The sequence below is a fragment of the Pyrus communis genome, chromosome 13, assembly GCF_041283825.1.
Source record: "Pyrus communis isolate YQ-2024b chromosome 13, ASM4128382v1, whole genome shotgun sequence".
Classification (NCBI taxonomy): Eukaryota; Viridiplantae; Streptophyta; class Magnoliopsida; order Rosales; family Rosaceae; genus Pyrus; species Pyrus communis.
The window spans coordinates 5,199,223-5,211,299 of record NC_142577.1 but is presented as its reverse complement, the minus strand read 5'-3'; the positions used below and the strand labels follow the sequence as shown (position 1 = coordinate 5,211,299).

Below are 12,077 nucleotides of genomic sequence, written 5' to 3'. Positions count from 1 at the left end.
TAAATGAAGTCCCCACAACCCTATATCATCTAAGGCCATCTCCAATGGAGAAGGCTAAATGTCCAAAAGCAGAAAGATGACTTGATTTGTCAAAAAACTCATCTCTAATAGAACGTTTCAGGATTTGAATACCTTTGTCCTTGGAGACGTGTAATGCCCATGATAAAAGAAAGGTCTTTTGCACAAGTGAAACAATCAACATGAATAAAGACTCTGAGCGTAACACACAGTAATTAAAAAAAATGGATGTGATATCCACATACCCTTTTTTACTTCTCCCACACTTTTTTGGTTTTCGGCCGTCGAATCGGATGAATTAAAGAAGATCAACGGATATAAATTAATACGGGATGTGTGAGAAGTAAAAAAGGTGTGTGGATATCATACCCCTAAAAAAATGACCTTTCATACACGCGGAAGCACGTATCAGAGAGGAGGGAGGGAAAGCTCGAAGAAAATATAGTAATGAAATACGTGGCACCACTATAGACTTTAGATGATTTTAAACGGTTATGATTAAAGGTTCTGTAAATTCCGGTACCCAAAAACCCCGGTAGAGGATCAAACCAATCCCTCTACTTCTCCAAAGAAACTAGTTAGTCGGAAATCTCCCGGGAGGCCACACACCGTCAATTCTCCGATTCCCCAAATCCTTCCCTCAAGGTATTTACTTCTCTTCTTCCCCTCATGCTTTGATTCTTATATACATTTTAATTCTGTTTTATACATTCTATTTTCTGTTTGGTTACTGAGAAAGGATGGGAAAAGTTGAAAGAGAAAAAAAAAATATGCAGGTAATTTTTTTCCTTTTTTGTTTTAGGGTTTATGTTTTGGCATTTCGATTTGATTAGTTTAATTTTCTGTTATCTTCCTAGAAATAGAGCATAGTCAATTTTGGGGATTGAAGATTTTGATGCTGACCCTTTTTTATTTTTATTTTTCATACTCAGCTTCATGTGTAAGTGTAAGTAAATCCCATTTCTACATTGTTCTAGGTTGTACCCAATCCGATACCGAGCGTTAAGTGCTGCTCATAGCTACTGCTGGTGAGTGTTTGTTTTCTGGATTGTATCAAAAGATGATAGGGAATTCGTTGGCCCAAGTGTCGACATGCCCCACGGTGTTATCTTTGTCGTGCATTTCTTTGAATAGTTTGCCGTATCTTCCTTCAAGATCACCAACAAAAGTAACCCGGATAAGAGCTACATCGGCCGACACAGGACACAGCCAGCAACCCTCCTCTTCTTCTGAGAAAAATAATCCACTTGCAGTTGTTTTGGATGTCCCTCGGACTATTTGGAGGCAAACATTACGACCGTTGAGTGACTTTGGCTTTGGTAGTAAAAGTATATGGGAAGGTGGGGTAGGGTTGTTTCTAGTTTCAGGTGCAGTTCTTGTTGCACTCAGCTTGGCTTGGTTACGGGGGTATCAATTGAGCTCTAGATTCAGTAAGTACTTTGCTGTGTTTGAGTTCACTCAAGCTTGTGGAATATCCACTGGAACGCCAGTGAGGATTAGAGGGGTCACCGTCGGCAATGTTATCCGTGTTAACTCTTCTTTGGAAAGTATTGAAGCTGTTGTTGAGGTATGTTTCTGGAGATTTTAATCCCTCTTAGTTGATCTTGTTTATCGATAGTCTCCGCTGTTATGCAAACTTATAAGATGATGGTGTGCGAATATAATTCAATATATGAGCAATAAAGTAAACACGCCACACACAAACATAAAGAATTTAGGGTTCGGAAAACTTTGCCTACTTCTCCTGTGATCTCTCTTCAGAAATCACCTGCACTATGGAGAATAATAACTCTTCAGATATAGCTCCCAAACAGAGTTCTCTTCAGATATAGCAACCGTCCTGTCAGGTTGCTATAGCTTCTTGGCATGTGGATGGATCTTCCTGAAGAGCATAATTGACTTCATCTTGATCAAATCCAGGCACAGCAGTTGCAGGCCGTGGTCTTCAAGAGGGAAACAGCCCGGATCACCAGCTAAGGCCCTTAAATGACCACTTTTTTATTTCTTTTTTTTATTCCCTTCCGTCATTCCTTGAGTCCCATAGGTTTGATCCTGTAGAATCTAACCCATTTTATCATTGAGCGAAAAGTATGAAATAAATCAGATTGATTTTTTGATCAAAGGTAATATATGAAATCTTTGGTTTTTTCCTCTTTCTCTATCCCTATCCCGTAGGTACAGTGTTTGAACCAATAGATATTATTACATTCGAATTCCTTCCCGATACCTCCCAATTTTCTGTCAGGTTGCTTGCAATTTCATTTCGTTTTGTTCAATGCTGTGCATCTTTGAAATTGTTGTACAAGTGATTGAGGAAGCAGGGAGTCTTGGTTCTTCTATGGTGATAGCTTCACCTGAGCCCGAACTGGTGACTCTTGTTGTTGCTCTAGTTCTTCCTCATGAATCACATTGTCATGCTTTGCTTGCTCGTACTCCACCTGAGGTGGATTTTCTTCCATGACCCATTTTGTTATATGAACTTTGGTTGCTTCTTCTATAGCATCAGTCTTCTTTTCCTCACTTGTCTTGACTTTAATTAGTGGCATAGTCTTTTCGTCGAATATGATATCTCTACTTAAACCTTCTTGTTGATAAGATCTCATAACTTGTAGCCCTTCACCCCTTTCTCAAAACCGATGAATATGCATTTGAGTGATTTCGGTTTAACTTTGGTACTCTCATCGCTCAAAAAATGAGCATATGCGCAACACTTAAAAACTCTTAATTTGGAATAGTTAACAGGTTTGCTAGACCATACCTCTTCTACACACTTAAAATCAAGAACGCTTGAGGGTGACTGATTGACCAAGTAGCAAGCATGGTTAACCGCTTCTGCCCAAAACATGTCAGGGAATACCACATGAAACCGCATGTCAGTTCAATTCATTCCCTCTGCAGCCCTGTTTTGTTAAAGAGTCTTCTTCACAATAAAGTGTCTTGTGATGCCCTTTTCCTTGCAAAAATGTAAGAACTTCTTTGTCTCTATATCAATGTTTTAAAGAACTCGCCTTAGAGCGTGCCTAGGTGGTCTTGGAGGCTAGGCGGCTGGGTTTACACCTCTGTTTTGTGGGGTTCGGCGAATGGTGGCATCGGGGCGGGCCTCGGAGGCTAAGGCGCGCCCAACCGTTCAAATTGGGCCTTTTTTTTCTTCGTAATCCATGTCTGTCTCTGAAATGCCGGAGACCCTGCCGTTCTAGTTTCAACAAAGAAGAAAGAGAGAGTTTCTTTCTCCAAATCCTATGTGACAAAGTCTAACCCTAACTCTTTTCTATTTTTTATTTTTTTTAAATTGTTGCCCATCAGATTCCGCCACCTAGCATTTTGATTAGCAAAGCTTTATTTCTCTTGAAATTCCCATTACTGCTCCATTGAGCCTTTATTTCCTTTAAATTCCCCACAATAATTGCTCCACTCAGCCTTTATTTCATTTTAAGTTCCCTATAATTGTGGCCACAACCTTATTTCTCTTCAAGTTCCCTATAATTGCTTACAACAAAATAAATAATTACAACATTTTAAGACTATATGACATAATTTCCAAGTACAACTAGACTTAGTAATGAAGAAGATATTATCTTCGATTTAGTTATAATTATATTTGTTTTACAAAGTATTATATTTTATAAACATAATATAATATGTATTAAAATTTTAGGTCCCGTGAGGTCAAGCCTCATACCTCAAGGCTTTCGCCTAGGCGAGGCTATCAATCAAACGCCTGGCCTACGCCTTTGCCTTTTAAAATAGTACAACACTTCCTTGCTTCTTTTCTCACTGCCTGCTACCTTGAATGACGTCTTTGTTTGCTTCCCAAGAGTACAACACTTGCAAAAATCGAGTTTGCAATGACTAAAATCTTCTAGCAGATTTTTCTTGTGTAGTTCTTGAAAGCCTCTTTTACTCATGTGCCCTGGCCTATGGTTCCAAAGCTCAGCCTTGTCCTCTGAACCAACCTCAGTAGATGCTGTGGCTCCACCTATTATTGTAATCCCACGAAGCTTGTACAAAGTGTTACGCTGCATGATCACCCTTCATCACTAGAAGTGATCCTTTGGCAACCTTGTGTAATCCATCTTCGCCACTATACTTGTAACCGGCTATGTCTAAAGTGCCCAAAGATATCAACTCTTCTTTAGCTTAGGAACATGTCTAACGTTTTCCAGTATCCTAACCATGCACAGTATCCTAACCGACTATGTCTAAAGTGCCCAAAGATTCAATGTACATGATCTTAATTGAACAATGCCTTGGACCATGCACTGTGAATGATCTCCCATCAAGACTTCTCTGCTGCTTCTTTCCTCATAGCTCATATGCATCAAACCATTCTTTGTAAGGACACATGTGGAACAGACAACCGGTATCCAAAATCCAAAATTTTATAGCGTTGGAGCTCGATGTTACTGCAAGGAAGTTCCTGTCACTTTCCTGTGGAGTAATCACACTGGCTATATTCGAATTCCATGCCATCACCTTTGCTTTTCTTCTCTTTCCATTTTTTTGCAATTTCTTTTCCAATGGTTAGTAGCATCACAATGGAAGCAACCTTTCTTTTCTTTTCTTTTCACCTAAATACCATGTGCTTGAGAGCTTTCGGTGTTCTCATCCATCTTGACATAAAATTGAATAGCTTCTACAACCTCATCAAACTTTAGAGCATCCTTACTGAGCATGAGTGTGGTCCTGAAGTGCTTGAACGAAGATAGTAGAGATCTCAACAGTAAGAGCCCCTTGTCATCGTCTTCATACTTCACATCCATCTTTGATAGATTGGTAACACAATTATGAAATTTGCTCATATGATCTTGCAATTCTCCACCTTCATCCAACCGAAGACTGAGAAGTTCATCTTTCAAGAAAAGTTTGTTGGATGAAGTTTTACCCCTGTAAAATTTCTCAAGCTTCTCCCATGTTTCTTTAGCGCTCATATCCTTGTCGAGATGAGCCATCACATTGTCAGCTTGATGTAGTTGATAGAGCTCTTCGTCTTTCTGTCCAATTTCTTCCAGTGCTCATCTTGTTGAACTAGGACATTCTTCATCTTCCTCTGCACAACGTGAAGTTATCCTTCCCATCAAACGGCTTGATCATGGCCTAACTTGCCTTTTCACCCGCCATCTCAAAACACTACAACCTTAGCTCTCGATACCAATTGTAGATTTTAAGCCCTTGTAGTTGATCTTGTTTATTGATATTCTCTGGTGTTGTGGAAACTTATAAGATGATGCTATGCAAATATATGAACAATAAAGTAAACACACCACACATAAACACAAGGAATTCAGCGAGGTTCGGCAAACTTTGCCTACCCCTCGTGTGATCTGTCTTGAAAAATCAGATGCACTATGGAGAATAATAACTCGGTCACAAGAACTTATTGAAAACCCTTATGCATAACCCCAACACCTTGCTTTATGTCTGTCAATCACTCTTGGCTCTCTACCCTTGTGTTCTTTCTGCCGTTTGTGTGAATAAGAGCCCCCCAACAAGCCTATTTATATTACATAGGCGCATAGTTACACGCCTTACAAGTATTGGATTCCTAAATCCTTTGGGAATAGGGAAAACTAACTTATTTCCCAATCCTAAACTAATTGGGATTATGAGGAAAAAATCTATTACCCAATTCTTATGGAAAATAATCTTGTGCACATCCTTTTCTCCTTTCCCAACACCAATTGGAAACCTAATGCTGCTTGCCTTGGTATTTTGACGAGCCAAATCACAACAGTTTGAGTGGCATAATAATACATTTTTAATGCTGAATGAAAATGCAGTATATTCTTAGTTTTTCCACCTTGACAATGAAATTTCTGTTTTTGTAGGTTGAAGATGATAAAACTGTCATACCTCGAAATGCACTGATTGAGGTAAACCAGTCAGGTCTTCTCATGGAAACTAAAATTGACATTACACCTAGAGACCCACTTCCGAATATTTCAGTTGGGCCTCTTCATCCTGAATGTTGCAAAGAAGGTCTGATTGTCTGCGATAGACAAAAGATGAGAGGACATCAAGGTGTGAGTCTAGATGCATTGGTAGGTATATTTACCCGTCTTGGACGTCAAGTGGAGGAGATTGGTATAGTAAACACATATTCACTCGCTGAACGAATTGCTTCTGTGATAGAAGAGGCAAAGCCACTGCTTATACAGGTGTGATGTGCCCTATTATGTTTTCTTCTTTAGTTGAAAATTATTTCTGTTGATTAGGATAATTAGGGCCATTCATTTACGTATTTTTTATCTATCTTGGACGAGGACAACCTATTTGGTCCAGAATCTATTTGCTGCAAATTTGAAAGGCAGAAAGTGTAGGGACTTTCGTCAGCCATTTGGCATGAGACAAAGCATTTAGGCTTTCCTATGGCACAACTGTGCATTTGTTGAAGGTCCTGGAAGACATCATTTACATGTAAAAATGGCGAAACTGCAATAGGGGTTTACATATCTTTCAGTTTTCTGAGGCTGCATATCTATTAATATTTCTTTTTTCTTTTGGTCTGATCTGTTGAATAAAAGTTGAAGTTGCCTTTAAAATTACTTCACAGATACCAAAGTTTTTAAATATATACACTGAGCGTACACATATATTATATTAAAAAAAAAAGGATTATTAATCAATAATCACCCTGAGCACACACGTATATTATAAATATATATATACACATATATATACATGTATTATATTTTTTATATATATAATAAAGGATGAAAAGCACAATGAGCATACATATATACTATATAATATACATATAGAATATAATACTTTGTAAAAATATTCATATCATTCAAAAGTGCACAAGTCAACAAGTTTAACCATGCAATCAAATTAATCTAACAATCAAACAAATAGAGTCAGACACCTAGAGTCTTAAGTGCTATTTATATGTATATGAGAGTTTTGAGTAATATTAGGGTGGAATATGTAGTCTTAAAAAAGAGGAATAAGATAATATGATTTTTCTTTTAAGAAAAGCGTTATAAAAAACATTAAAAATAAAATATTTTTGCATTTTTTTTTTTCTGTTGGGATGTTGTGAGGATATCCATAAAAAATTGCTTATCTATAAATAATAAAATCAAAAAGAAACAAAAGATGCTTATCTATCTATCTAATTTTTTTAAATAAAAGTGAATAAAAGAAAGAAAGTGGGGGTAATAAATGTAGGAAAGTGGGTCTATTTTAATTTTAAAGAGAAAACAACTATTGAAAAACGAAAAGCTAGGAGACCGTCTGTCTTCTTCATCTTCTTTGGCTCTGCAACTCATCTTCTTTGCAGGGCATGGTTTTGGGTTTTTTTTTTTTTTATTTTTTTATTATTATTTTTTTTTATTTTTATTTTTTTTTATAAAAAAAAGAAAGCAAAAACTGGAAGAAAGAAACGCCTGGACGCCATGAGGCGCGCCTTCGCCACCTAGGTGAGCTCTGGCGACACCTTACATCGACTCCTGAAAAACAGAGGCAGCAAGCCACCCGCCCAGCCTTTGAGGCCGCCTAGGCATGTCCCGTGGTGAGTCTTTTAAAACATTGCTTTATACTAACATTCAAAAAATTTCCAATAAGGATTCTGAGTCATTTGTGAAGCTAAGAAGCTTTTTGGAAGAATTAATTGGAGTTATAGATTCTCATTGATCAATTGAATTTAAGTTGTCAAGGCATGAATTTGTTTTTACACAGGTAGACTGCTGTTGGCATTAAAAGTAAACATTCTTTCTCCTTTTATGGTACTAGAATTTCTCTTTTCATAAGAAACATAATTTGATTAAAAAATAGAATAATACAGATACAGGGGACAATATAAAAACGATCTATTGACATACAAGGTTCTTTTATGTGTGTTCTGTAGAAAAGTGTTTGTACATAGGTTGAAAGTTCACATCGGGGTACACTTTAACTTGTTTTAAGTTCCAGTTCAAGCCAATTCAGACCTCCCAAATTGAACTTCTTATATATCTCTCGTTGCTGCTGCCTATTTGTCGTTTTCTGATTTTATGCGCTGGAAATGGTGTCAATTTGGTAAACACAACAATGATCCGAAAATCCATTATGCAGAAGCTAATCACCTATGTTGCATGTGTATATCAATCAGTATGCGTGCCTGTCTGTCCACCCATGTGCATTGGTGTACACTGGGCGTTCACTTGCTTCTTACAATTTCAAGTTAATTCATATTTTTACTACACATTTAGTATGTTCTCACTCCTCATGCACAAGTATTTGGCATTGATGTAGTGATCTCTCAGATCCAAGCCATGGCTGAAGATGTTCAACCTTTGCTAGCTGAGTTTCGTGAGAGTGGGTTGCTGAAGGAAGTTGATAGTTTGACCAGAAGCCTTACGCAAGCCTTGGAGGATGTGAGGTGAATTATCTATCTATATTGATAAGAAACTCGTTGCTCTTCATCATCTATATCTTATAGTCTCCTACATAATAGAATGTGAGATCCAACCCAAAACCTATTGGAACTTGGTGGAGAGGTTCGAGATGGTTTAAATTATTAGGGAAGGCTTTAGTTCCCCGATTTGTGGGATTCACAATCTCAACAATATGGACAACTTCTATTTGAGGGCTTTTCATATGGATAGTTTAGAACATTCTTTGGTGTCTGTTGCAGGAGTTGAAATACATGCCATTAATTTTGACGTGACTGGGTTCTTATTTTTCATATTTATTTCCATGGTAGTTGGCTTACCATATATATTTAGTAATTCTGTGCGTTTGTCTTTGTGGTGATGTTTGTTTGGGTGTTCAAGGCAAAAGGTTCTGGACAACGCTTGGTAATTCTCTAATTTTGAACTCTTTCATTGTATTTACGGATACAAAATGTATGAACAGTATGTTAGCAGTGTCATAGTACAGAGTGAGAAGTATGAGGCTACCCTGACAGTTTTTTTTTCTAATAATGTTCTGCTGCTTGTGATTTCTCTGTACGCAATAGACATGCATTCTTTTAATAAATCCTACCATGTTGTAGATTCTCTGTTCACTTTCATCTCGTCCACCACCACTTGCCTGCCACAGCTGATTTTGTTATCCCTTCACACACTGCATTATTCCGTCTTCATTACCATCATTGTGCAATCATATCCACTTATAGCACTCACAGTGCTTTCCTACAAGTTCATAATCATCAACATTCTCCCTGTAATCTGGAGTTTAGAATCCTAGATGAAAGTATTATTGAGCTATTAGTAGAATGGTTAAAATTGTTTTTGGGAAGTAATTTCAAGTGCATTTATAGGGAGGTGTTATACATTTGTAATAATGAATTTTGTGTTTCGGAAAAAAAAGCACATCCGTTAGAAATTTAGAATCATCCCAGCATGGCCGTAGATGCTGACTGGTTGTTTAGGTTGTGCTTTGAAGTTCTTAGATTTTAATATGCAGACTGCAGAGATTCTGATCATTATATGGTGTTTTGAGTTAGTTTTATGATGACCTTTTTAACTAGGGAACTTTAAATCGTTTGATTTTCCAATATCATTTTCTGCAGAAGGTTGAATTCATCTGTTATGACTCCTGAGAATACAGAACAGATTCAGAAGTCCGTATACACCTTGATTTTCACCTTGAAGAATATTGAGGTAATCCTAGTTGCCAAGCGCTTACATATTTTTCTTTCTTCTTCTCCATAGTTTCTGTGGCTGTTTTTATTTTTTATTTTTTATTTTTTTTTAACTTATCTTTAGAATTAACGTACTTTTTTTTTCTTTGTATCTTTAGAATTAATGTGGTTGTTTTCTTCGTTTCTTTTTCTTCGTACCTTTGCAGAATATAAGCTCTGATATTCTGGGATTCACGGGTGATGAGGCTACAAGAAAAAATATAAAGTTACTGATCAAGTCCCTCAGCAGGCTATTGTGATGAGTGATGGCTGAAGGCGGACTTAGGATAGTTGTGTATCTTAGTTGAGTTGAGCACGTGCCCAGACTTTGGTTTTTAGCATTCATTATAGTTTGGACATGAGAAAATTACGCGTGCCTCCTCGTGGCCCTTTCGATTCTTTTGTTTCATTTTTGAGTGCACATAAAGGTTTCAATTCCAGAGCTACATTTGCACTCTCTAATCGGTCAGTTCAGCTGTCTTCAATGTTTTCTCAAAGTAATCAAATATAAAGCCGCCTATATTTGTGCAGGCCACCTGTTGCTATCAGAAACCTTGTGTTCGACTATATATGTTTTTGATATCTTCACACACTCCTCTTTACCTGTTGATCTTCGGTCATGTCGTCGTTGGAAAAACTGAAGGCGTAGTTGATGAGTGATAGGTTCAATTTCTCAGAACCTTTTCTCAACCTGCAAGTTAACACAGAAATGGTAATGTGCAGTGATGAAGACGAGAGAGAGAGAGAGAGAGAGAGAGAGAGAGTATTTTTGTATTATTGTTTTTTTTATAGCAAAATAACCGTTGAGATAAAATCCCTCCAATTGGTTACATATATTCCCTTTTTTCCCACTTACTTAAAGCATGCTGGCACTTAAACTAATACAACTTAATTAAACTCAATTAACATTGAAATAACTTTCTCAAATGCGATTAAGCTAATCGTATTCATAACACTGCTCTCCCCTTCACTAAAACCTTGTCCACAAGGTTGCTTCAAACTTTAAAATATGGAAACTTGGCAGTGAAGTCATCATAGTCTTCCCAAGTGGTTTCCTCCTCAGTGTTATCCTTCTATTGAATCAGCAGTTGCACCCTTCTTATAGACCTTCTCTGCAAAATAGCCATTAGCTCTTGGTTCTGCAGACCATTTTTCGTAGCCATAGGTAGTAGTGGTAGAGGATTCACATTAGGGCCTATGTGCTTCTTAAAACAACTTACATCAAACACATGATGAATATTGGAATCTTTAGGCAATTTAAGTTTGTAGGCCACACCTCCCACTTTGTCCAAAACTTCATACGGTCCATGACATCTTGGATGTAGCTTGTGGGAATCATGTGACTCCAGTGACTTATGGCTGGTTTGGTATTGCTGTGCTTTGAAAACAAACTGCTTCTGCTGCACTGTGAGAATAAGCTCATTTTTACTGCTTCATGTTTTCAGCTTTTTTTTCACCCAAAATTGTGAAAATAAGTTGTTTTTAAGTGTTTACCGAACACCTTTTTGAGTTCAGCTTTTTTTTTTTTTATACTCACTTTTTATAAAAGTATCTCAGTACCAAACCAGTACTTAAACTGGTATGGGACAAGCTTTAGATACACCAAATCTCCTTTTTCAAACACTCTCTCAGTCTTGTGCTTGTCAGCCTGTGCTTTTATTCTGTTTTGAGCCACTGTGAGATTAGTTTTAAGCATAGATAACATTTGGTCTCTTGCAATCAACCCTTGCTCCACCATATCCAGCTTTGATGTCCCAAGCTCGTGGGAGATAATGTGTGATGGTGGGTAACCATACACTATTTCAAATGGAGTGAGCTTGGCAAAGGTGTGGAATGATGTGTTATAACTCCATCCAACCCATGGAAGCTAATGCAACCGTTTCTTGGGTTGACAGTTAGTGAAACACCTAAGATAAGTTTCCAAGCACCTGTTTACCACCTTAGTTTGTCCATCACTCTAAGAGTGGCAACCTAAACTCATACATAGCTTAGTACCTTGCATTTTGAAGAATTCCTTCCAAAACACATTGAGAAATATAGAGTCTATATCACTAACTATAGTGGCAGGCATTTTGAAGAAATATAGAGTCTATATCACTAACACTTCGTCTACAAAAAATCCTGAGCAACCATACTAGCAGTGTAAGGATGCCCCAAAGCAATGAAATGAGAGTACTTAGACAGTCTATCCACTACCACAAAAATCATAGATTTGCCCTTGCAACTTGGCAACCTAATAATGAAATCCATGCTTATATCTGTCCAAACCTTATCTAGAATAGGAAGTACCTACAATAACCTTGGAGGAGATAGGGTTTCATATTTGTTTTGTTGACACACTCTACATTCAGCCACCCAATCCTTTATATCTCTCGTCATTCCCGCCCAATAGAAACTCCTTTTCAACCTATGATAGGTTTTAAGAAATCATTCATGGCCAGCCATAAGTGTA

The 12,077-nt window shown here is 37.4% G+C and overlaps 1 protein-coding gene across 8 annotated transcripts; it reads left to right on the top strand.

Moving 5' to 3' along the window:
• The first annotated feature begins 521 nt into the window (after window positions 1-521).
• LOC137737819 (protein TRIGALACTOSYLDIACYLGLYCEROL 2, chloroplastic) lies at window positions 522-10,155 on the top strand. Of its 8 annotated transcripts, none has more exons than XR_015955017.1 (7): window positions 550-663; window positions 951-1,585; window positions 5,844-6,173; window positions 8,265-8,380; window positions 8,775-8,798; window positions 9,515-9,605; window positions 9,793-10,155. XR_015955017.1 is itself a non-coding variant. In XM_088683054.1 (7 exons), exons 3-7 carry the CDS (start codon window positions 1,079-1,081, stop codon window positions 9,883-9,885), a joined length of 1,137 nt encoding a protein of 378 aa, XP_088539180.1. In that variant the 5' UTR covers window positions 591-663; window positions 758-794; window positions 951-1,078; the 3' UTR covers window positions 9,886-10,155. The 8 variants fall into 8 exon arrangements, 6 of the variants coding, with proteins under 6 accessions (XP_088539179.1, XP_068333488.2, XP_088539180.1 ...); XM_088683054.1 differs by lacking the exon at window positions 8,775-8,798 and adding an exon at window positions 758-794 and having other exon boundaries at window positions 591-663; XM_088683055.1 differs by lacking the exon at window positions 8,775-8,798 and adding an exon at window positions 758-794 and having other exon boundaries at window positions 647-663; window positions 996-1,585.
• Window positions 10,156-12,077: the final 1,922 nt, after the last annotated feature.